Consider the following 25,554-nt stretch of genomic DNA (forward strand, 5'->3'; position numbering starts at 1 on the left):
TGAATTTAGCTGCTTTAATGAACTCTTTATTAGTTCTAATAGTATTTAGTTGATTCTTTAGACTCTTTTATTTGGAGAAACACTATCAGCTGCAAAAATTACATTTTCATATATTCCCTTTAAATATTAACGGTTTCTGTTTGTTCTCCTTGTCTAACTCCATTGCCAAGAGCTACCAGTACAAGGTGGGACTATCTCAGTGTGATACTCGTTACTAACTCTGAAAGGAACAATTCTAAAATTTTACTGATCATGTCTGCTATAGACTTCTGGGAGAAAAAGTCTTTCGTTAAGCTAAGGAGGTTTTTTTCTGATTCTCTAGCTCTCTAAGACTTACCAGAAATGAGCTTTGAATTTAATCAACTTCTTTTCAATTAATTCAAATGAATTGTAACTGAATTCTTTAAATAAAAAGCAATCCTGTTTGGTCATGTTTAATGACCGTACCCGCTATTTCATGAAGACAATATAACCATGTCAAAGAGACTTCTGGTACCACTAGAGTTGGTATATGTTAAAAACGTAGAGCTAGAAATACTTTTTGGAGCACATCAAAACGAATCACATATTTATGCTATTGGCAATTGCAGGTGGATCCCTCACCTTGAAATCATCAGGAATGAGGAGTTTTGATGTTCGTAGAAAATTCAAGATATATCTGAACATCTGTCCATCTCTGTCAATGAAATAGTGCTGTTTGAGACTGTCCAAAACAATGGGTTCTGTACCATCAAAAAGTCTTCCGATTCTGTGATAGAAAAGAGGGAACAGTGAAGACAATTAGATCAATTGTTTGGCCACTAAGACTAAGAGCTACGGTTTTGTGTTTCTGACAAGGTAGCGCTTTCGAAGATGGTAGTCAGGAAAACACCCATTAAGCAGTTATGGATTTCTGAGAAGTGTTGGTCCCTGCTTGATAAATATCTCAGGATCAGACAATTCAAAATAGTCCCAGGCTTTTAGGTAAATTCTTTTATTCACTGTCTTTCACCTGCAAAGAAAATGTGCCTGACATGATGATCATGGCTAAGTGCTGTCACTGTCATGGAAGAGCATGTCTTTCCCTCTGCGTTACTTAAAACAACCTTCTCTGCTACTTAAAAAACGTTATTTTGCTCCAAAGTGTCTTTTAAACAGATTCTACTAAAACAGCAATTTTGTTTTCAAGAAATCTGTTTTCTGACTTATTCCCACCCATGAATCCCAAACTGTCTACAAATAAAGCAATGCCTACATGCTCACATCTACATTTAATTATAAAAAAGAATAATTTAAAATATCACTCATCTAGGAGAATATGTTTTCCATTAACTATATACAGTCCAGTTTCTTAAGTCTCAGCAAAAGGCACTTTTAACAGCCAGGCATTACTACCAAAAAAATAAATATTTGGCCACCCCCCACCCCCCAAACTATAGTCTAGTTCTGGGATGTGAGTGGCTATGGGTAATTTTTAAAAACAGGGATCCCTAATGCTTTCCCGATGTTTAGAGTCAACATCTGTACAGGGTGCTACAGTTAAAGCATTTGGCATCCATCATCTCTCCCACTAAGGAAGGCTGAACCTGCCAATGTTAGTATACACAGTACTTAGTTAATAGAAAGTGATCATATCTATGCTATAAACAAGTGGAGGGCTGCCCAGTGACACATAAACATATCAGAAAGTAGAATTTACACACCAGAAATCACTTCCTGTAGCAAAAGATGCATTTTACTTTTCACTAACAGTGTAGACAGGCAAATGGCTCCATTTTTTTTTAATGGGAAGCTTTTGCTGATCTCATAACAAGTCTACCTCTGATCTGGAACATCCTTCTGTTGCTTTGAAGATGATTTGGAAAATCATACATTTTCTAAACATATTGAAATGGGACAGGTGTAATAGTAAATCAATAATAATTTCACCTCCTTTAAAATACAACAAACGAGTAGGAAAGCTGCTTCACTCCTTCCCAAAAAAGAACAGCATGTGAATTTCTGTTAAAGATAATTAAAAATTCATGTCCTATCACAAGGTAGTAAATGCAAAGAAGAAAGCAACTAATTGTGGTAGGAGTTATGCTCCTAAAACCCAATACATGTTTCTGGGCTAGTGTTTTTGTTCAACTTTCCATGAATTGACAGCGATTATCCGGGGTGTGGGTTACAACCATCCTGGGATCCCTCACTGCCTGCCACCTAGTCATGCCTTTCTCATTGACACATTAATCAAATGGTAGGCTTGAAACTAAAATACGCGTAGTCTCTTACTTGTAGTGTTTCCAGGACAGCAGGATGGGAAAGTATGAGACTTGTTTGCCTATTATTAAAACTTTTTACCCTCCACTGTTAATAACATGATAAATTTAGAGTTGACAGGGAAGAAAAGGGAGCTATATTAATTAAGTGCTTTCCAAATGCCTTGCACTATCCTCAGCACTTTGTAAATGTAACAAAGCCATTATCCTCATTTTAAAGATGAAGAAACAGACTCGAAGAGATGAGTAACTTGCCCAACTAGTTAAGTAGCATTGGGGGATTTGTGCACGGTCTGTCTGATCCCACAGGGGCCTTCCTGACAACGACTGGAATGAACAGAATTACCCCTACTGAATGCAAGTTTTTGGTCTCGAGTTTTTATGTCTATCATATTTGTGGTTTTTTTTTTTTTTTTTTTTTTTGAGATGGAGTCTCACTCTGTTGCTCGGGCTAGAGTGCCATGGCATCACCTAGCTCACAGCAACTTCAAACTCCTGGGCTCAAGCAATCTTCCTGCCTCAGCCTCCCGAGTAGCTGGGACTACAGGCATGCACCACCATGCCCGGCGAATTTTTCTATATATATTTTTAGCTGTCCATATAATTTCTTTCTATTTTTAGTAGAGACGGGGTCTCGCTCTTGCTCAGGCTGGTCTTGAACTCCTGAGCTCAAACGATCCACCCGCCTCGGCCTCCCAGAGTGCTAGGATTACAGGCATGAGCCACCGCACCAGGCCTATCATATTTGTTGAGCAAGAACTTTACAGTGAAATCCAAGCACCTATCCTGATTATTTTTGTGGCCTGAAATAAATCAGTATCCATAATCTTAAGTCACTTTAGGAAACAGAGATGGAAAGTTGGTATTTTATTCTTAAATAAATCCTACGCTTTTTAGGCTTAGATAAATGCTCGTTTTCAAGTCTCGTCTTGGATGTACACTGGCACAGAATGAGTGACTGATAAACCTATACCGAGTGAATGAGTGAAGGAATCAGGAATGAAGAGTGTGGAATGAGAACGAGGCTTGGCCAGTTTCTAGCTGGAATCTGGATGAATCGACTTCTCTGTCTCCGTTTCTTTTTAAAAATTAAGTCTCACTTTGTTTTATAAAATAACCCTAACTTTTTCTCAGGGTCGATGAGAACATTTAACGTGGTTATGGTGAGCTCAGAAAGTGCCCAGCAACAGACGGTATTCCAAGCCAGCCAACAAAGATGCCTACGAAAGCTGCTCTTAGAAGACTGCAGGCACTAACAGGATTTAAGAAGAAAAAGGAGCAATCCTGGCAGATGCGTATTGCATATAGACCTTTTAAAAGAAAACGAGGGTCGTGTCATTTAAAGGGTTTTTAGGATGCACAAAAGTAAGAACAAAACCACAAACGGCCTCTGGCGGATACAAGACATTGAGCATGGATGCATCTTCACTTCCCATTTAGGTGGAATAGAAAAAAGCTGCAAAGGAAAGAGCAGGCGGGAAATCTGAACCCAGGCCTAGCACTAGAAAAGCCAGCCCGGTGGGCGTGTGACCTAGAGGTGGCTGCAGCAGTGGGCAAGGCAGGGGGGAAGAGGTGGAAATCTCCTGGCAGAATCTATCAAGACCAAAGGAGATGAGAAGCTGAGGAAGGGCTGCCCTCTGCCAGGCATGAGAGGACCCCCAGCCAGCGGTCAGCACGCCCCAGGCTCCTGGTGGCCCAGCCACTCCAGCCCGGAGAGCAAGGGCACGTGGGCCACAGAGGCCCACTCCCGCCTGAGGCGAAAGGAGTCAAGAGGCTCCTTATTTGAAGCTACTAACGTTGGGAGTCATAAAAAGAAACAGTGATGCTGCTTTCTGCCAACTTTAAAAGGAGGAACGTTTGAGTTGTGAAAACAATGCAGAAGGGGAGTTTGGTGCCAATGGTCATAAAATGGCGTCCCTGGGTGGTTTTTGAGATGGGGCTGATGGTGCGATGGAAACGTATTGTTTGGCCAAGCAAACAAGGGGGAAAATCGACCTAGGCCATATTTCTTGTGGACATGTGAATGGAGTTACAAATCAAACTGCTGCGATTTGTAAACGCTGGTGACTGAAAACTATGTGGAACTGATTACAGTTTACTAACTTGGAGAACATTCCTGTTTTCCAACTGACCAAGACCAAGCTGGCTCCGGATGATGTATGGCTGGTTTTTGTTTTTGTTTTTTCTACATTCATTGGCTCAAGTGGCAATGCTGAGAAAGACCTCCTTCCACAATGTCTTAGATGTTTTTAAAGAATAACCATTAACGTTTTAATAAATATTTGCTATGCTTTTAAGAAAACATTTTGAACCATTTTAAACTTAAGCTAAAGCAGAGAAAATAATATAATGAACCCCCATATGACTGTCACCCAGATTCAAAAGCTATCGACTCTTGGCCAATTTTGTTTCACCTCGACCTCTATGCCTCACTCTACCCCACTGGGAGTTTTTTTTTTTTTTTTTTGAGACAGAGTCTCACTTTGTTGCCCAGGCTAGAGTGAGTGCCGTGGCATCAGCCTAGCTCACAGCAACCTCAAACTCCTGGGCTTTAAGCGATCCTACTGCCTCAGCCTCCCGAGTAGCTGGGATTACAAGCATGCGCCACCATGCCCGGCTAATTTTTTCTATATATATTTTAGTTGGCCAGATAATTTTATTTCTATTTTTAGTAGAGACGGGGTCTCGCTCAGGCTGGTCTTGAACTCCTGAACTCGAGTGATCCACCCGCCTCGGCCTCCCAGAGGGCTAGGATTACAGGCGTGAGCCACCGCGCCCGGCTCCACTGGGAGTTTTTGAAGTAAATCTCAAACATTACATCATTTTATCTGTAAATATTTCATAAACTAATAGGATTATAAAGTTCACTAAAAATATGTTCACTAAAGATTCACCAAAAACAATAGATTCTGAAGTGTATTCTTCTTTCTTGCTTTTTAAATGTGAGCATTCTGTTGATTACTCTTGTTTATGGAATAAATAATGTTGAACCTCATCCCGGAGGAAATCCAAGCTCCTTTTGGTGGGAAGTGACTCTGGTTCCCGGCCATGGCTCCCCTCTTCCTGGTACACTGTGCTGTACACGCTGTGCATTAAAGAATGATCTTAAGTGAAAGAGAGTATTGGGCAAAGATCTGATCTACCTGGCTTAGTGTGAATCATTCATTAAGAATTTTGTCTTGGGTATCCATTCTATTTATAGGACCTGGTTTCTCTAATTTACCGTGACTCAATTCCTTAAGAATTTCTCTTTCCTTCTTTCTTGTGTAATCATTCAGTTATTCATTCATTCTTTCCACCAATAATCGCAGAGCCTCACTACGCCAGAAACAGGGGATGCAGTCCTTGCTTTTGTGGAATTCAACCATGCGTGGGGCCGGGAGGGCAGGTCAAGTGCAGTGTGATCAAGCGTGTCACTGGGTGTATAGAGTGGGCTATGAGGTACACAGGAGGTGCCCTGAGTCACCTAACTCAAAGTGGGGCTGGCAGGGAAGAGAGCAAGCTCATCGGAGACCTGAAGGACAAAGAGAAGTTGGCCAAGTACAGGGGCGGGAGGTGAGGTTAGGTAAGCCAGGAGAAGGGTGGGGAAGATATGAAGGCTCACAGCCAGAAAAAGCCTGCCACATGATTCCTCTCCACTGGGGCAGAGAGTCAGGCTGGCAGAAAAACGAGGCCGGAGCAGCAGAAGCCAGATCGGAAGCCGGGTCAAGGAGTTTAGACTTGGTCTCAAGGGCGATGGGGACTGATGTCAGGCTGTGCTCTCAGGGACAGTAAGTAAAAGAGCAAATTTAGAAGTGAGACAGAATCGAGATGCCGTATCTGAAATTGTCATCTCCCCACAGACGCAGCGTCTGGCTTATCCAAATCCCATCTCCTTTGCTTTGCTTTTGACTATGTCACTTGCACAGTGCAGTGGCTCAAAACCCCAGTTGCACAGCGGAATCACCTGGGGGGCTTTTAAAAAAATACTGATGCCAGGCCCCACCCCCAAACATTCTGATGTGATTGGTGGGGAGGGAGGCCCAGGCATCTGTATTTTTTTTAAAGCTCCCCAAGTTTGTCTCAACTGAGTTGAGAATCAGTACAAAGGGGGATGAGCAGAGAGACTAAAGATGCTTTCGGTTCGTCCTTCTATCACTTTGAGTTGTCACAGCAGTCTTTCTTAAACAGTGAAGGATTTCCAGGATGACCAAGTTCAGCATCCCATTTTACGAATGGAGAAGCAGAGTCCCAAACATAGAATGCTCAGGATGCACAGCTGGTGAGACACAGAGCTGGCTGTCAACCCCACCGTGGGCTGCCCCTGGGGTGATGGGCAGAGAATGGTCACATTCAAGTCCGTGGAGGACAACTGCTCCAATGCTAGTTACTACTTATTGAATAGTATTTTGTGCCAAAGAGTGAGCTGGCTGTTTGGGTTTTATCTCATTTAATCTTTGCAACGATCCTGGGAAGTGGCCTTCCTCACTCTCATTTCACAGGGGAGGAAACTAGCCTAGAGTGTAAGTCACTTGGCCAAGGGAGCACAGCTCTGAAATGATGGAGCCTGGCTTCCAACCTAGGTCTGACTCTGAATCCTGTCTTCTTGACCACTAAATGTGCTACCTTTTCATTTATAATTAAACAAAAAAAAATTTGAACAACTTCCATTGGGAAATATACAATTGTTATATTTCCATAGAGCTTGCTAATGTTAGATACCGTCTCAAGAAGGTTTGGTTATTATCAATTTTGTAAGGAAGTTAATTTACTTAGTAGCTGGGCTACAAAAAGTTGAGGCTCTGGGGCGTTGTCTAGTTGAATTCAGGGAAAGCACTGGTATACTGAGAAGATACCCTACGCTGAACCAGACCGAAACACCCCGAGACTTCTGAGGTTACTTTCAAACTGTTGGTGTAATTGTGAAGGAGCAGAAGAAGGGATGGGAAAATAAGAACTCTCAGGGCAATGAAAATGTCCTCTGGGAATAGTAGTCAACATGAGGTTCCACCTCCACGTACCTTGCAGCTCTTGTTCCATTATGTACTATGTCCCTACATAGATCCTGACAAACTCCTATGGGATTTGTCACTTAATGGCTAAGGGAATTCAGCTTGAAGAGGTTTGCAACCCTCCCAAGGCTGTCTTCCGGCTCCATACACCCCATCCTCTCCACGCTGTGCTGTCTGGTGCACCCCATGTCACCTCACGCACCATGGCATGTAACATGACACCAGGCCTTGTTTCCTGGGAGGCGGGCATTAGTCCTCTCAACTCTCCGGGGTGGCCCTGGCATAGTGACTCCAGAGAGAGGGCTCAGCTGCAGGTGAGAGGGTGGGGAAGACCCTGCGGGGTGGTGGGGCTGAGGAATGAACTGCAAAGACTGACGGACCAAGGGATGAGGGTGAGAAGAGGGCAGGACACCACCTGCTGGTCCTTTTTACCCGCTTAGCTCTTCTTTGCCAAGAAATGCCTGTTTTTCTCTACCTCTGGGCCCCCAAGTCATGGCACATATGGTTTGGACTTGAGGAAAAGGTTTCATTGAGTTTCTGGTCCAGGTTTATTTTGCTGGCTAAGGGATTCAGAGGCAACTCACAAGTTCTCTCTTTAGCTGTTGGAGATATTTTTAAAGTATAAAAATGATACTACCTACTGCTAAAAACTGGAAAAGCATAGAGGCAGCAAAATAGAAAAACAATCTGCTGAGTCCACTACTCAGTGGGACATTACTTAAAAAAAAAATCCGATTTAAAGAGTACTTTTCTGTTGAACCATTTTGTTTTCAGAAGCACGTGTAGCTTCATACTTTTTTATGTCTACAAACCTGGATTCCCAAGTTTTTGTCCTGATATGTGAAACCTAAGATAGGTAAAGCCCGGGTAGAGTGCTGGGTGGGTGTGCACAGTTGCATGTGCATGCACAGGTGCAACCCGGACTCAGAACAGCAGGGAAGGAAGGAGACCTGGATGGAGGACATGGTGTTGCAACCAAAGGATACCTGTGCCTCTTTTCTGCTGAGATGGGACAGGAAGGGAACAAACTGGGGACAAGAGAAGAGAAATGCTAGGTTAATATCTGAAACTTTCGGAAATGTGGAGGTTCAACATTGTATTCTCCCTGTTTTTTGCAAATATTTTTAAATTTCCATAATAAAAAGTTTTTCATTTTAAAAAGGGAATGCTATGCTCGATATTAGTAAAATGCAAAAAATACCACCAGTCAATTCATTGTTTTAGAAGTCTGAATTATCACAAGCAGCATTTGATTTGTTTCAAGTATTGCAACTGTTCAAAAAATTCTAGGAATAACTCTTAAAAATGCCCAGACTGGAGAAATTTCATCTATATTTCATGAACACAGACAAAAATTAATTCAGAGCTTGTTACGGAAATGGATAGAAGTAATTTAAGGGAAGGGAGAAAATACTGTCTAAGTAAAAACAAACAAAACAAATTATATCTACTTATGGGGAAGTAATGTTTCCAGTACCTGTTCCCTGAGGCAGCATCATTTTCTTAAATGATACATAGAACTAAAGAAAATAGAAGAGAAAAGAAAGGCGAGTTTAAAATGTAAGAAACAGTACGAGTGCCATGACAACTCAGGAACTCGGCGTCTTGGAGACCTGTCCCTGACGGCAGAACTGATGGCTCAGGGGTCGCTCAGCGCCACTCAGGAGGTTGCTAATCCTCCAGTCATCTCATGAATCCTTCCCCTGACTCTTTGGCTAAACTTTTTTAAAAATGAGGAGAGTTACATTGACTGTTTACTACGAAAAAAATGCATTATTATAATGAAGCTGATTTAAAAATAAAAACACCAGAATTTACATAAGTAGACTTTTTCTTTTTTGAGATAGAGTCTTCGCTCTACCTGGGGTAGAGTGCCGTGGTGTCAGCCTAGCTCACAACAACCTCAAACTCCTGGGCTCCAGCAATCCTCCTGCCTCAGCCTCCCAAGTAGCTGGGACTACAGGCATGCGCCACCATGCCTGGCTAATTTTTTTCTATATATTTTTAGTTGGCCAGATAATTTCTTTCTATTTTTAGTAGAGAAGGGTCTCACTCTTGCTCAGGCTGGTCTCGAACTCCTGAGCTCAAACGAGCCTCCCGCCTCAGCCTCCCAGAGTGCTAGGATTACAGGCGTGAGCCACCGCGCCCGGCCCATATGTAGACTTTTTACTTCTACATTTACTGAATGTGTATCGCGTTCCCAGTGCTCTGCTGGGGCTCTTACACTGAGCATGATACGGTCCCACTGAGTGCCACAGAAGGATAGAGGAGAGAGAATCAGTGGCCCCGAGCAGGCAGGGAAGGCTTCCTGCAGGAGGCGTCGCTTGTGCAGGTTTTAAGAATCACTAGAAGTCAGGGAAAGGGCACAGGGGCTTGGAGAGGGAATTTAAGCCCGAGAGCTCAGCTAGAGTGAGTCCATGGAAACAAGAAAGAACATGATGGGTGAAGAGGGGACATAGCAAGCAAAGAACCCGTCTCTCAAAACGTCGACCTGGGCAGGGCATGTAAGGGCGCCATTATTCACAAGCGTTCGGCATGGCGCCTCTGCCATGTCTTAGGAGCGTCCTGGCACGTTCAGCTCTAAGACCCATACACCTGGGTTTGAAACCTGGCTTGAGTTTTGATGTCTTTATCTGAGAAATGGGACAATACCTAGCTCAGAGAATTCTTATGAGGAATAAATGGATAATACGTCCTACATTAGTCAGTTCTACATTAACTGAGTGTGCACTCTGGGCAGGACATGGTATTGAGTCTTGACACCTCCACGAGGTAGGTACTATTATTGTCACTTTACAGGTGGCGACACCCAGCCAGGTGGTAGCTGGTGATGCCGAGATTCACAATCCGGCAGCTAGACTGCAGAGCCCGGCGCGGACCCACCGCTCCCTCACCGCTCCCGGGTAAAGCACTGTGCCCGCCTGGCATGGCCTCTGCAAACGCTGACAGCTTTGCATTCCCAGGAGATCATGTGTGTTGTGCCAAAACAGAATCCTGACTGTATGGAAAATCCTGGTGTGCGTCTTCCATTGAAAGAAAACTTTGAAGACCACCTGGGTTTGCTCTTTGGTTTGAGCAAGAGTTCATTGAACGTGATTTCTAGGGAAAATGGCTATTTTTCTAAAATCAGTCCAGGATCAGATCAACATAACCTCCCTTGGAAGCACAATTTAGTATTTTCAGCTAAAACAGTTTCTGTTTAGGGTTTTCCCTGCTTTTTATTTGAGCAGACAAGCACAAACACATGCCCGGAGCCTGCCCCCGCAGCACACCTCCTATATTTGGAGGTATTTCTGACATATCTCTCAGTCTTTTCTTTTGATTTAAAACTCTAGAATATGTTTTCCATTTTATAATAATCATCACTATTCGGAGAAAAAAGTGTTATCATAGCTAACATTTATTAAGAGTTTGTGCTAGGCACACTACTAAAAACTTTATGGATTACCTGATTTAATCCTCTGTTAAATATTTACAAGCAATATTTTGATTGTTCTGATGGAGAAACTGAGGCATAGCACCATGGAGTAACTTGGTTTGGGTTTCTGTCCCCAACGTGCAATGTCCGTCTGTCCCAGAACTCCCAGCCCCTTCCCTGCTCTGGCACCTCCTCCTTTCTTCACCCCGCAGCTGCGCTCTATGCTGTTTTCTTGTCACAGAACGAACTCTTTTGCACATGTTCCCAATGAATTTAATCTGCGACTGAGGAACTGTTCCGATTCCCATGCTTCTCAGTATTAGCAAGCCTAACTACTGGGCCAGAGCCTTCCTGAGGGATGAAACATTCTTGACACTTCCATCCGTGTTGTCAACATCTCTAATAATGGAACAGACTCTGGGCCCACCCCCGGTGCAGGCTGCTGTCCAGGTGGCCCCGTCTCTCTCCCTACTTTGTGACTATCAGGGAAGAACAGGATGCGGAATGGAGTTTGCCCCTATTTCCTTTGGTGTTTTACTATTCCAGACTGTTGGAACTCACTTAAAACCTGTCATAGTCGTCAGTGCAAGGAAAACACCCTATTAACTATCTGACACTACGAGAGGACTACGGCCAAGCCAGCTATTTCTATTTTCAATTTAACAATTCTTCCCACTTATAATCGTGCCAGCACAAGAGTCGCTTACAATGAAAGTATTTAAATCTCTTGCTTGGTACCTATGCGTGGAAAACCAGAGGCTAACCACAGTGCTTAATAAAACAAGAAAGAACAAGAAAATATATGTAATTTACCAAGAGACTAGGTAAATGCTTTTTGAGCACCTAACAGAAAATGTATGGAAGAAAATAACTGAATCTACCCTGATTCCTTTGTAATCTCTTCCCACCCCTCCTTACTCAGAGACACACAGACACAACTTCATTGCCGACATCATTCAAGGGTCTTACCACAGCAACAGAGTATCTGTTCGAATATTTAGAGTATGGAAAAGCGGTTGGAAGGATGAAAATGAATGAATTATTCTGTCATTATGTGACTTCAGAGTGACTAGGAAGCTGAAAAACACATTCAGAATTGAGGCTTTGCAATGACAAAGCCAAAGGGAGGAGATTTAGCCTTAGGACTGGGAGTTCTATATCAGCTTAAAAGAAAGAAAGCAAACTGAAAACTGGACAAGAGTCCTAGTTACACAGCTTCAAAAGTATATCAACATTTCAAAGACTATATTAAATGTCCATACCGCCCAATGGTCTTTTAAGAATGGCCCCATTGCTTCTTTGAATCACGATGGATGATCTGCCTGGTTGGCTTTATACTCTGAGAAGCTTAAAATTTCCAACTTCGGCTGGGCGCGGTGGCTCACGCCTGTAATCCTAGCACTCTGGGAGGCCGAGGTGAGAGGATGGCTTGAGCTCAGGAGTGCAAGGCCAGCCTGAGCAAGAGCGAGACCCCGTCTCTACTAAAAATAGAAAGAAATTATATGAACAGCTAAAAAAAAAAATATATATATATATATGTATAAATTAGCCGGGCATGGTGGCGCATGCCTGTAGTCCCAGCTACTTGGGAGGCTGAGGCAGTAGGATTGCTTGAGCCCAGGAGTTTGAGGTTGCTGTGAGCTAGGCTGACGCCACGGCACTCTAGCCCGGGCAACAGAGTGAGACTCTGTCTCAAAAAAAAAAAATTCCAACTTCTATTGCAAGGTTATTTAAATAGTCAATCAAAATGACATGTGAAAAATATTAAGTTTATATCAGCTCATGATTCAAAGACAACACTCGAGGGCGTGTGGGGTTGGGAAACACCCAAGGAGCCGCTGACAGCATTCTGCCCTTGGCCGCACCACAGCCAACAATGCAAGGTCTGTAGGTGTGTGTCTTGTGCAACTGTCCACACCCTTCTGGGCTTAGGCTTGGTTTATCATAGTTCAAGAATTTACCCAGAGGCACCAAGCCGGTCCATAGGCACACTGGGCGCTAGGCGTATCTATGTATCTATCATAGTTCTCCCTACCCCTTCCAACAAAGAATAGAACCAAGCCCTAACCCGCAAATCACTTAAAGAAATACAACTTTCCCGGCTAATCACAAGAATTTCTCTCTTTTTTTCTCTTCCTTTTAAGATGATCAGATATAGAAGTTGAAAAGTTTGAGTAGTTGTTTGATACCATGGCTTCCCAGAACTTGTTCCTCTGACTTTTCATTCAGAAGGCCTAGGTGAGAAAGAAATACTGGTGCTAAGTTTAAAGATCTGCCTAAAGGATTACAAATGAGTTTCTAAAGAGCCTGACGCAGCATGTACTTGGGAGCACAAATCATATTTTCTCTATTTGGCTTTTCTAATCATCACAGACACCTAGCCGGGGTGAGGAACGGAACGCTATTTCTTTTAACAGGGTTCCCTGGCTTTGCTTGGTTGTTACAAGTTTTATTCCAGTCTCTCTTAATGTGTCCAGTAATTTTCTCTGAATCCCACCCTTAATGCCATCTTGTTCCTTCTGCAAAGAATCGTCAAAATAGTGATGTTTTAATGAAGTACTTCTTCCTTAGGGCCCCTAAGACTATGGATCAGTGGGATTCAGTTAAAAGACCATTCTTTTTAAAATTTTTCTTTTGTATTGACTGTTTATGCTGTGTTGAGACTAGAAAAGTTTTTATACTTTTAGGTAAGCTCTAAAGGCTTCAGGGCCTTCTAAGCTGTTTTTTAAAAAATCAGTTTTTGGAGGAGTGGAAGGGGCCCAGCCGAGCCTAATGAGGCTGGGCGGGAGTTCTGGAACACCCTCAGCTCAGATCACAGGAACAAGTTCGGGCGAGCTCAAATTCACCTTTCAGTTACGAAGCCCTCCCAGCCTGGCAAGGTCTGCCACTGTTTGAAAGTGGTGGTTAGCTGTTATGCACGGTTGTAATTTATCTTCTGAAGATGGAGTGCACAACAAGAAAAGCTGCACGAGAGTAAAAATAATCATTACCACCAGAAAAGATAAACAGCAATGTCATTACTAAGCAAACTGACACATGGCATTTATGCAGTAGCAGGAAACCATTCTCCAGTGACAGTGTCCTTTCTACTGATACTGTGCCTTGATTAGATTCAGACAGTCCACCAAAGAGTGATCCAACTGTGGGACTGAATCATGCATTTTTTTTTGCAACATTTTCTTTTGCAAATGGCATTGCCATCAGATTGGAGCTGCTGGGTGTCTACCTTTGAAATATGAATGCACGAAAACCACATGCCTTGTACGAGTACCCCTGACTTCTCATCCCCCACCATCCTGGACACCTTCGCTAGGCCAGAATGAAAAGTGTTCTGCACCCACTCCAGCTGGCTGCTTTGGGGACAAAATGCTGCCACTTTATCTCCAGGCATCTTGAGAGTAACCGTTCAGAAGTGAAATATTGATAATTCATCTATTTGAGGCTATAAATCCCACATTTTTAATAAAAAGAAATGGTATTTTAATAGGTGACTTACATAATAACAACAGATTGAACCGTCTGGTAGATGGACCAGACTCTTCCATTAACACACCATGGGTGTCAGCAGAGGGCATTTATGAGTTCAGTGGACCCACGACATATCTTTCAGTGTGACTTTCTGATACAACTCATAGGAGGTTTATTTTTTTTAAGTCCTTGAATTGTAAATGAAAATTATAGCATCACGTTTTTTGGTTGTAAGTAAATGCTTCTATTTGGAAATTAAGGGGGAAAGGTTTATTGCATTGGCTTAATATAATAAAAAATATTCCTCCAACTTGAGAGTAATTTGTACGTGGGTTTCTTCCAGCCAAGGAAACATGCAGCATAGCTACCTCACTGTGTCCTGACTTAGGCATGCTTCCTTACTGATACAAACAGACCTCATCTCTCTGTGAAGTTGGTCACGGTGGCCTGGGAAGATGACATCAGAGCTGTACAGTAGACACAAGAACAAGGCTGTCAAGTGTGACACTGCCCGGCCTCCAAGCTCTCTCTACGTGGCCAAAATGCAGTTTGCTTTTTGGAAATGCACTTACAGTGTTTAAATGTTGGTACTCATCTGCCATGAAGAAGCTCTCAAATGAAGCACTAAACCAGAATCACAGTTATGTGACTGACAGAAAGAAACTACCAGGTTGGAGGAGCCAGAGTCTGTCCCTAAAGAAAGAGTCATGAGATTCTTGAGCTGGGCTGTATGAACTAACATGCAAACTTTTAAGCCTCTTTGAATGGAATTGTTCTCAGGAACACAGTAAAGCTGAGCATACTTTGCACACATGAATTGTCTATGAAATACCTGCTAATTAATTTTCCAAACAAGAAAACAGATCACATGGTTTATTATAAAAGTTCTTGTATGATGAGGGGAAATATGAAAATATGATAAAAAACAGCAACATGGGGTGCAAGCAAAAATGGCTGGGGCATTGCTCAATGACACTACTCATGACTGATCAAAAATGAGTACAGTCCGTGTTACTGTCACAAGTGATGCAGATCATGCCAGAGTCAACGACAAGGGCCTCACTCTGCCAGCCTGTCTCCTGCCACACCAGCAGCCAAGCCCACAGCCCTGCATATTGACGCATTTATGCTTCACCACCCTCCTCTGCAGATCGGGTGCCCAAACTTGGAGATCCATGTGGATCGCCTGGGTGCTTATTAAAACTGACATTTTCCCTCACATCCTGAGAGGTATGGATTAAGTAAATAGCAGGTGCAGGTTAGGAATCTGCATTTTTTTTTAGGTTCCCTGACCTGACCCTGATATCGGGACATTAGGGAAAAGGTATATTGGAGGACAGCACTCCGAAGGCCGGGGCCACAATTCCGTTAATCTGGTTCATTACTCTTTCCCTTCAGGGTGACTAGGCTAGAAAATTCCTTTCTGGTTTGTGCCTTAAAGAAAGAAGAGTGTGAATCTTTCCTGCCCAGATTGGCCTAGGTCAGTCAAGTCCTAAGGTCACTCTAGCACCTGATAGCTCAAAATGTTTGACCTTCACTCTGCAGCTGCACTGCGGTGGCTGAGTTGTTCCAGGTCACCGAGGGAAATGCTACTCAAAATTCATTCACATTCAACAAATATTTATGGAGCATTTGCTATGTGCCAGGCACAGTGTACAAGGCACTAAAGACTATTGGTGGATCTATTATTTGTTTAAAGACCTAAGCATAGGTTTAGAGGGTGTGTGTTTTCTGGGTTGGTGCGTGGGTATGTGCATGCACATGTGCGTGTATGTGTTTTGTGTAGAAAGAGTGTGAACCCTGACTGGGTTTGTTGCATTGAGGGGGCACTGTGGGGCCTGCTGTTCTAGCAGCAACAAGAAGGGAGGGCACAGCAGGAAGGGGGTGACTAGCACAGCCATGGGCCTGGATGCCCCCGCCCTGGAGAGCAGCCCTCAATACCCCAGTGTTGGCCCATCCCGTGCATCATTCCAACTCTGGTGGGCACACTGTGCAAGGTCAAGGCTGGCCACTGACTGCTTGGATAATGAGCTGCTCTGCACAGGTGCCACCAACCAGCCATCAGGCAAGTGGCAAGGTCCCTGGTCCAAGGCCAACTTTGTCCCTTGCTACAGGCAGACTTGAACACTGGGGGCCTGAGAACGAAGAACTTGGGAAACCCACAGGCAGATGAGAACAAGATCTGTTTATCCCACTGCCCGGTCTGAGGCAGTGCTTTCCAAATTTTCCAAGTCATGACACACGTAGAAAATGACAGTGCTGTATTTGTATGACACTGGGGTGGCAAGAGAAAGCTGCTCATGGCTGGAAGCAACTGGCCCGGGAGCTCTGGCTACCTCGGGCGCCGAAGGGCTCAACCTGTGTAAGATGTGTCCTGGCAATGACCGAGCAGCTCTGGGCTAGGGAAGAGGGTGAAGGCCACCTTGAAAATAAAATGGCCTGAAATATCATAGATGACCCGTCCTCTTGGCTAAACACCACTCTTAGAACACAATTCCAAGAGTAGGTATGATGGACGACATGGCTGAACACGGGACGCACTGAAAAATCCCATGTCCGATCCCTGCCCCAGAACAATAAAATCAGAACCTTTGGGGGCAGAGCCAGGCACTGTCTTTTTTTTTTTTTTTTTTTAAGAGTCTCAACTGATTCTAACCTGCTCCCAAGGTTGGAAGCCATTGTTAACAAAAGGGAAAGAATAAAGGTCGTGCATCAGTGTGGGATTCAGAGACCGACCCTTAAGGTTAAGTTGCTTAACCTCTAGAATCTCAGGGCTCTCCTCTGCGAACTGGGGTAGTCCATGCAGTCTCTGCCTGTAAGGTTCCTGGGACACATTAACTGAGATCATATATGCAATGACCTCAGCCCAGCCTTTAAACCTAACTTTGTAATTTGAATAACTTTACTCAATTTTTTCCCCCACTGTTTTGAGGATCTGGCCTCTGTGTACAATATTTTACCCCGTCATTTTTTTTTTTTTTTTGAGACACAGTCTCGCTCTGTTGCCCGGGCTAGAGTGAGTGCCGTGGCATCATCCTAATCATCCTAGCTCACAGCAACCTCAAACTCTTGGACTCAAGCGATCCTCCTGTCTCAGCCTCCCGAGTAGCTGGGACTACAGGCATGCGCCACCATGCCCGGCTAATTTTTTCTATATATATATATATTTTTTTTAGTTGGCCAGATAATTTCTTTCTATTTTTAGTAGAGACAGGGTCTCACTCTTGCTCAGGCTGGTCTTGAACTCCTGACCTCGAGCAATCCACCCGCCTCAGCCTCCCAGAGTGCTAGGATTACAGGTGTGAGCCACTGCGCCCGGCCTACCCCGTCATTAATTCGTACGGTATGCAAAGTTTCGAATGTCCACTCTGTGGCTGGCACAGTACTTGGTACCAGGGACACAAAGGGGAAAAACAAGTGAGAAAGCGCTTTCCAGGGAGAGGGGTTCTATCTAAGACGAGGGTGAGTTTTTGGTAAGTGAGAGGTTAATAAAAGTCAAGAATCTGACCCACAGTCCTGCCCTGAGTCATTGCACATTCTGGTACCCACGTGACTCGAGCCGCACTGCTCTGCCGCCATCCCGGTGGGATGCGAATGCAAGAGGTCTGCAGCCGACAGGATGGCCTCCCCCTTCGCAGATCAAGTGTGATTTGTGATACTGAAGTGACAGATATCTGGTCCTAAATCTAAACTAAAAGGCAAACCAGATTTTGTCTTGAAAATTTAGATGAACAAATAAAAATGAGTCGTGGGGGGGAAAAAACCCATGTAGGAATAAAATTAACCTTTCAACTTAATACATCCCAAAGTGGGCCTATTTATCCTGTGTTATTTTTCTTAATAGCACTTACTACTCACTAAAATACTGCTTATTGGCTGTTTACTTGTTTATTGGCTGTCCCCTCCCCTCCCCCAGGTGAGCCACACGAGAGCAGGGACTTTTCTTGGCCACTGCATGCCCTGGCGGATGGGAAGCACACCACACATCTATTGAACAAATGAAAGAACATGGCAGGGAAAACTCAGCCACCGTGGCCATCTTTTCTTTAACTTATGCTCTACGACAAGACTTTACGAGTTAGATTACTTTAAAAGCGAGGCATTTTGTTCCCTCGTGGCAAAGGAAGTTTGCTGAATCCACCAGTAGTGCAGCGTAAGTTACTGAAGGACTGGCTTTTTAGCACTCAACAGAAAATCCAGTTTCATTGTTAAAAAAAAAAAAAAAAAGCCTTTTGAAGTCAACTGTTTCATTTACTCTTTGCCTATATAACCGAGGAGCAATTTTAGAAAAGCAATATTGTAAGATGAAAAGAAGAGACAGAAAAGAGGAAAATTTCCCCTATTACCCTGGAGAAACTTTTTTCCATTTTTCATTTGCCAGGTGCTTGTTCCCTTTTTAAATCCCTCCGTAAACTAATTTTCTTTTTTTTTTAAAGATCAACGAATCTTACCAATCAAAACTGTGCATCATTTCTGCGTTAGGACTTTTCATAGGGATATGCTCTCTCTTTCCATTTGTACTGGGACTATATAGCTCAGGTTGACTTCTCATTGAAAAAACTCCAATAACCTAGTCTGTGACTTTTAAATTTGATATAGACATTGAATTATAAAACATGTGGATCTAAAGAGCAAGTTATAATAAAACGCTTTCGATTCGATGCCATGCAATTATTCTGAAAGCAAGCACAGCAAACTGTTTGGCAAAGCTGAATGCAATTTTTTTTTCAGCATTTATGTTGAATCAGTAAAACATGGGCTTGTGGGACAAGGATGCTGGACTCATGTGTAGGGTCTGCAGAGTTAAAACTGGAACTGTAAAATCATAAAAAGGGGCAGCATAGAATCCCCAGCCCTAAAACAGGATTCACGGCAAACTCCCTAAGCTGCCATATAACAATTACAATAGAAAGCTTTGCAATTGTCCTCCAAACGTATGCACCAATCCCTTAATGTTGCACTTGTCTGACTTTCTTTTCAGTATAGCTCCACCTAAACAATCCGGTAATGGCTAACACATCTGAGAGTGACGCACGCCAAAAGCCGGCTCACTGCTGGCAAGGCCCACATGCTTGGCATCTCCGTCCTAAAGCTCCAAATACACACACCCCTTGGGTGGCCATGGGTGTCAACTGACTGCAAGGCTGAAAGTAGAGTCCTTTGAGTTTTGCAATTACCTACATATGCCAGTGTGCTTAGTAACTCTGCTGCTATTTAGGAGAGAGCAATTTAGCATAATCTGCTTATGTGGGAGTTAACTCATGTACTGGATTTAAAATGCACAAAAGCTCTGTCAAGCAGTCAGGTCGGATGGCTCAGGGGATTGAAACATGAGATCTCGTCTTTCACCCCTAAGGTCACTGGCTGACAGACAGCTCTTTCAGCTAAGACCCCTGTCTTAGGGACCACTCAGTAGGTTTGGTTAATTAGTAGTTTCAGCCCACTTCCTGGTTTTAAAATGTCCACATCTGAATAACCATCAATACTGCTGCTATTAAGACTGTTTTTGTTAGAGGTGATGGTAAAGAATAAAGTACTCCTACCTCTGAACTCAGACTTTTGTCTTCTTTTAAAGCAGGCACAGAATGTGTTTTTAATATCACACACGTGGCTAAGAAGATCTGCAGTGTCTACCTCATGTGTCTAGATATCTACAAGCTACAAATCAAGCTAATAAACTATTGAGTAAAATATATTCTATTTTCTTAATATATCCATTTAAAATCATTTCTTGATGGTGATCTATTTTTCTTGACTTTTTTCTTTAACTTATTTGATGTAAAATTACTATAGATCTGAACTGGGTGTTTTTCTTGGAGATCATAATTCAAAATAGCCATTGGAATTGGCACTCTTAGGATCCTCTGAAGGGGATCGGGGTTTATCAGTGAGAGGGTGTAGATTAGCCTGTCTCATAAACACCTCCAAAGAGCTGTTCTGCATCTCACACACACATTGGTTAACACAGAGTACGTCACTGATGTAGGCAAATAAATGCTTTAGTTAATTTGAAAAAATCTGAAAACTTCAACCCCTTTAGTGCAAAAAAAAAAACACTTGACGATGGAAGTGAATACCAGTGCAAGTGATTAACCTTATGAGATGTAAAAGTCAGCTTGCTTACTGAATCACTGCTTAGGGCTTACGGGGTCTTGCGCTCCCGCACACACGCAGTGGGAACACTGATAACCTTGGTAATTAAAGAAATGAAGATTGAAAGGTATTTTCTTTGGTGAAATGGCCATTACAATATAACATGAAATATTCATTAAGGGAGAGGCCTATATTCTCTTGGAGGGACCATGCATCTTGGTGTTGTTCAAAGCCAGATGGTGAAAATCAAGACCTCTTTAGAAAATTGCAGAGGTTCCTATTTTATTGGTCTGGGGCAGGGCCCTGCATGGGTTTAATGCTTCCCAGGTGCTTCTCATGCTCAGCTTTGTAGTGCATTATACCTCTTTCTGGGGACAATGTTCTAAGGCTGCTCTTTAGCCAAAAGGGTAGGTTAATTATAGGTAGAATTTTAAAATCACCTATAATATTTCAAAATGGAGTAAAGGTTCTTTGTAGGACCTTTGAAATCACAGAAAGATATTACACCTTTTAAGGTCACTTATTACATACAAACTAGTACTTTTAAACTATAAGTCTTCCCTTGAAATCCTAGACAAAGCCCTCCTCCCCTCTGGGTTGCACTAAGGCAGAGACAGGGGAGAAAGGAACCAAGGGCTCTAAGGGGGTGAGACAGAGAATGGTCCCACAGGGTAAGAAGGGTGTGAAGCATCCTAGGATTTAGCCCAAAAGGGTTAATAATATACAAGAGATTTTTCCCACAAATTAGAAGAAGCACCTGACACTTACAGGAAAAGCATGAAGAACTATTTCTTCTCTGTCTCTTTGATGAGTACGATTTGTGTACGGGTCCCATTAAACTGGCTGTTGCTTTGAAATGAACATTGAGTTATTTACCAAAAAACCCAAGGGGGAGCAAAGTAATGCATGGTGATCAATTCAACATCTAAACCAGTGTTACCTGATCAGTGTCATTTGCGTTAGGTATAAGCAACAGAAATAGAAGTTACTTTGTAAGGCTTGTTTCAAAGAGTCTTGACAAATTCTTAAAGATATCTCCTAACAATAAAGAATTATCTTGGAACTTGTGACAGGTGGGGGTATTTAAGGTGCAGGCAAGGAGTCCCCTGAGACTGTAGTAATCCAGATATAAGGTTGTTTCCAAGTCTAGGAAGGGAAGGAATGGGATATATTTGGAATTTGAAAGGCAGTTTGAAAAGAAACAATTGCTGGGTTTGGCAGAAGATTAGGTATAAAGGCAATATTATGTGTCAGGCACAGGGCCACGGTGTGCTTTTTATAATCACATTTAATCCCCCCAATAACCTTGCAAAAGACATTGTTTGTGCCTGTTTTACAAGAGAGAAGACAGGTGTTCAAAAATTGGACCTATCCATAGCCAAACAACTGTTAGGCAAATGGCAGAGACAGCATCCAAACCTAGAACTAATGAATCACTAATTATTTTTGCTATTGCTCCTATAATACCATGGCCCACTGGTGACAGGAAGCATAGGGGAAGATTGCAAAAGGAAGATAACAATTCTATCTTTTCTAATTCCGTTGGTGAAAGGGAAATTCAATTTTTCATGTCTGTAAGTATCAGGTTGGGGGAGCAGTAAGTTTAATTAGATGCTTGTATAAATACATCTGTTCATAGTTCAGTGATGCCCAACAGAAATAAAAAGTGAGACATATGTAATTTTATATTTTCTAGGAGCAACATTAAAAAGGTAAAAAGGAAAAAGTGAAATTAATTTTAATAACACGTTTTATTTAACTCAATATATTATCATTCCAACATGAAATCAATACAAAATATTATTGAGTTGTTTCACTTTTTTTGGTACTGTTTTTCAAATCCAGTGTATATTTTACACTGAGAGGACATTTCAATTTGGAGCGGCCACATATAAAGTGCTCATCAGCTACATGTGTCTACCAGCTATGGAATGATACAGTGCAGGTACGGAGAATCCGATGCATGTCTCAGGGTGTGGTTTACAATGGGCGAAAAGTGGACTCCTGGAAATACCCATGGAATGAGGGAGAATCTCCAAATGAGACACTATTTGAGGTCTTTACCTAATAACACAGAGCACCAAAACCATGAAAGTGGCTAATCATTGCAGAGTCAGGAACTGAATAGATAGAGCCTCAGTCCCTCTGTCTTCTACCACAGCCAAGAGGCCAAGTGATGCCAGGGAGCTCGACAAGGAGCCAAACCCCGGTGGGGCGTGACCAGTGGACAGAGACCCAGCCCAGTACAGTGAGCACTAGAGGAAAACCTATTGCTTAAGTCATAGACAAAGGGTGTCATTATCAATTCCCCTCCTGTATCACAGTTCAGAAAGCAAACTGAGGCAAAAGGCCACCAGACCAGACCAGTGAATTTCGTTACAGCCGAGGATTTGCTTTTTGACTCATCCATGTTGTGACTTGATCCCTAGAATGAATTGTTCATCTGAAGAAGCGGCAGTGATTTTCTGTTGTTGAGTTAGGCGTTAGAAGGAATGGAAATAGGTATTTTTTTTTTTAAAAGAACACTACTTATATAACAATATTCTTGAAAAATATGGCCATTATTATAAGGTGACTTTGTAGTACCTACTACAGTGCACTTAGGGAAGGTGGGGACTCAATAATACCAATACATGACTGATACGATCATTTTATGAAAAAATATATAGTCTTTTGGAGAATGAATAGCAATCAATTTTGTTTAAATCATTTCATTTTGATTGTAGAAATTAAATCTGGAAATCAAGAGAGAAAATATTTCATCTTTCTTTTTCCCAACCTTCACATTCTTTCATAAACTATCAGGTAGTGAAGTGAGATTTTAAAAAACCTTAAAAATCCCCCAAATCAGTCTTCGTGTAGCTTAAGGTGACAGTGATTTTTATGTCAGTGCTATCCACTTAGGCTGTAAGCTACCTGTTATCTGTCACTGTTAAGACGTTCTTAAAAATGCAGCTGGTGCCCTTCTGAAGCTCAAGCAGTGTGTCTTTCCATTTCCTATGAGCAGAAAGAGAGAAACAACCTTTTCCCTGGCATCAGCCCACATGAGTTCATGCCTCCTTCTCTGTCCACCAGCAGGGCTGGTGACGATAAATTCCTTTACAAGATCTGGGTATAGTCCCTGAATTTGGACAGAGCCAGGAGGGTTGTTACCAGGTACAAAAGAAATTATTTCTTTGGAATTTCTTTAGAAATGGGTGGGTGTGGGTGGGGGAGGGAATATCTCATAAACATAAATGTGTAGTGCCTATTTGTAAACCACTCTCCCTCTTCAAACAATTCGTAAATTTATTTACCTGCCTTGAGCTTTCTCATAAGTTCCATGACCCTTCATTTAAAAAAAAAAAAAAAAAAGACTATTTTGGCTTGTTGGACTTTTGCATCCTGTTCTAAATATAACACCTCACTGATAGAGTCTCTCATTTTTTTTCTAGTTCAAAAGTTGATGGGCCAAGTGCTCTCCTCCTACAAAATTATCAGAACTTATAAGATGTACAGCCACGTCCAAGAGCAACCTCTGCTGCAGGGTGGCCCACGTGGCACTTTCACGTCCTCACTCCAGCCTTGGTGGGGCCACGCTGCTATGCTGGTCAAAGGAAAAACAGTTAGATCATCAAATACATACACTTCGGAGTCTGACTTTTCCGTTTTTCAGATTACCTGGATTCAGGGTATTTGGTGAGGGTGGCCAGGCTGCTGGTGTACATGTGGCCGCCCACGTCAATGTGGACGGGCGCATTGGATTTTGTGAGCTGTGCTGGAGTAGGAATGCCTTGGTTGTTCAGTGGAGATGCAGGGGATCTAGTGATCAGAGGTCTTGACATATTGGGCCGACTGTCCTACAGAGAGATAAGCAAGTTTAGACATGTTTTCTCTTTTCAGTGGAAAGAAAGGAAAATACACATATTATAAAGAATAACCAGTGATTAATGGTGATATTCATTTGATAATAAAATCTGGAAAATCAGCAAGCTCTCACTTTTGTTATCATGAATATTAGAAAAACAAATTCTGTAGTAAAGAAAAGGAAAACTTCATATGCTTAGAATCAAGGGCTGAACTAATGCTCATCTCAAATAATTCTGAAGACTAAGAGCTTGTATTATACTAATAAATTCTCACATTTAACAACTGGTAAATGGCATGTAGAGAAATTCTGTACATTCCGGATGAAGAGACAATCAACACTTAATATGCACCTAAATAAAATATGTATGATTTATCCTTCTCCTCGAAAACTTCCTCATTGCTATGCACTTGGAATCAAAATAGACCTTCGGCGCTTGTGTTCTACAAATGTTTTCTTAAATTTCTATTTTTTGAATAGAAATTTAAGAAAAAGAGGGCATAGCTGGTCTAGCCATCAGCTCACATCCTTAAAGCAACCTTGCAAAGAGACACCACAAGTTAATCAGCAAATTAAAAAAAAAAAAAATCGACCCATATTTTACCTACCTGTTTGTTCCCTGTTTCTTTCCCTACAAGACTGTGGGTATGGGTACGCTTTGAAAGGAATATACCCGCAAGTGATACATGTGTGCTTGTGAACCACAAATGAGCTGCTCCTCTGTTTGCCTGACTTCTTGAAGAAATCAAGTTCCCGGAGTGGAACTGAAGCAGATGTTGATGCAGAGACGTGTCATCACAGCAAAGGTGCAACGTGAGCAAACAGACCAGAGTGAGGATGTCACACGGTGGCGGCAAGAACATGTGTCAGAAACTGTACGCTTGAGCAAATATTACGTCCTTTTCATGGATACAATGTAAATATAAAATATAAATATTTCAAACACTATCAAAACACGGTGATTGCTTTTAAATTAGAGCCCAGACCAAACACAAGTCAAGTCAGGTCTGTGGCACTTAGTGAAGGGGTCTATAATTGAGGAATAAGCTAAAATAGCATTTATATGTGAATTCTGTAAGTCTGATGACACACATGTACTCTCGGATTCATAATTTAGCCAGAGATGGTTTCCAAACATGCAAACAACGTGTGGCGAAGCCAGCGATAAGGCATACTAAAGGGATTTTGAAAAATGCCTTTGATGGAGATTACAAAGGGGAAGTCATCTCGTTTTTGTGCATAAAACACAGCATGATAAAATATAAATTTGCAAAACATCATAGATTTTATGATCTGGAACAGCTTTAGGAATTACCTGGGGCACAACTGTTAGACTACTTAGCATTAACCACATGTCCAAGCAAGACTGGGAGTGCACATGCTTTCTGAAACTCAACATCTACTATAAATGCAGTGGTGATTGGGTCTTTACGCAAAATATTTACCATCTGTGTTGTGCTTTTCTACATGCCGAATTAAACAGAACCCAGAAACAGT

The 25,554-nt window shown here is 42.3% G+C and overlaps 1 protein-coding gene across 3 annotated transcripts in view; it reads right to left on the bottom strand.

The window, feature by feature from the left end:
• KCTD1 (potassium channel tetramerization domain containing 1) overlaps positions 1 to 25,554 on the bottom strand; it is an 87,763-nt gene that overhangs the window by 19,900 nt on the left and 42,309 nt on the right. For all 3 annotated transcript variants that reach the window (XM_045527336.1, XM_045527337.1, XM_045527335.1), the window contains exons 2-3: positions 23,871 to 24,049; positions 604 to 748 (exon numbers count right to left, since the gene is read on the bottom strand). In XM_045527336.1, coding sequence (XP_045383292.1) covers positions 604 to 748; positions 23,871 to 24,034 — 309 coding nt within the window. In that variant the 5' untranslated portion in view covers positions 24,035 to 24,049. The remainder of the gene's footprint in view (positions 1 to 603; positions 749 to 23,870; positions 24,050 to 25,554) is intronic.

The sequence above is a fragment of the Lemur catta genome, chromosome 16 (assembly GCF_020740605.2).
Source record: "Lemur catta isolate mLemCat1 chromosome 16, mLemCat1.pri, whole genome shotgun sequence".
Lineage (NCBI taxonomy): Eukaryota > Metazoa > Chordata > Mammalia > Primates > Lemuridae > Lemur > Lemur catta.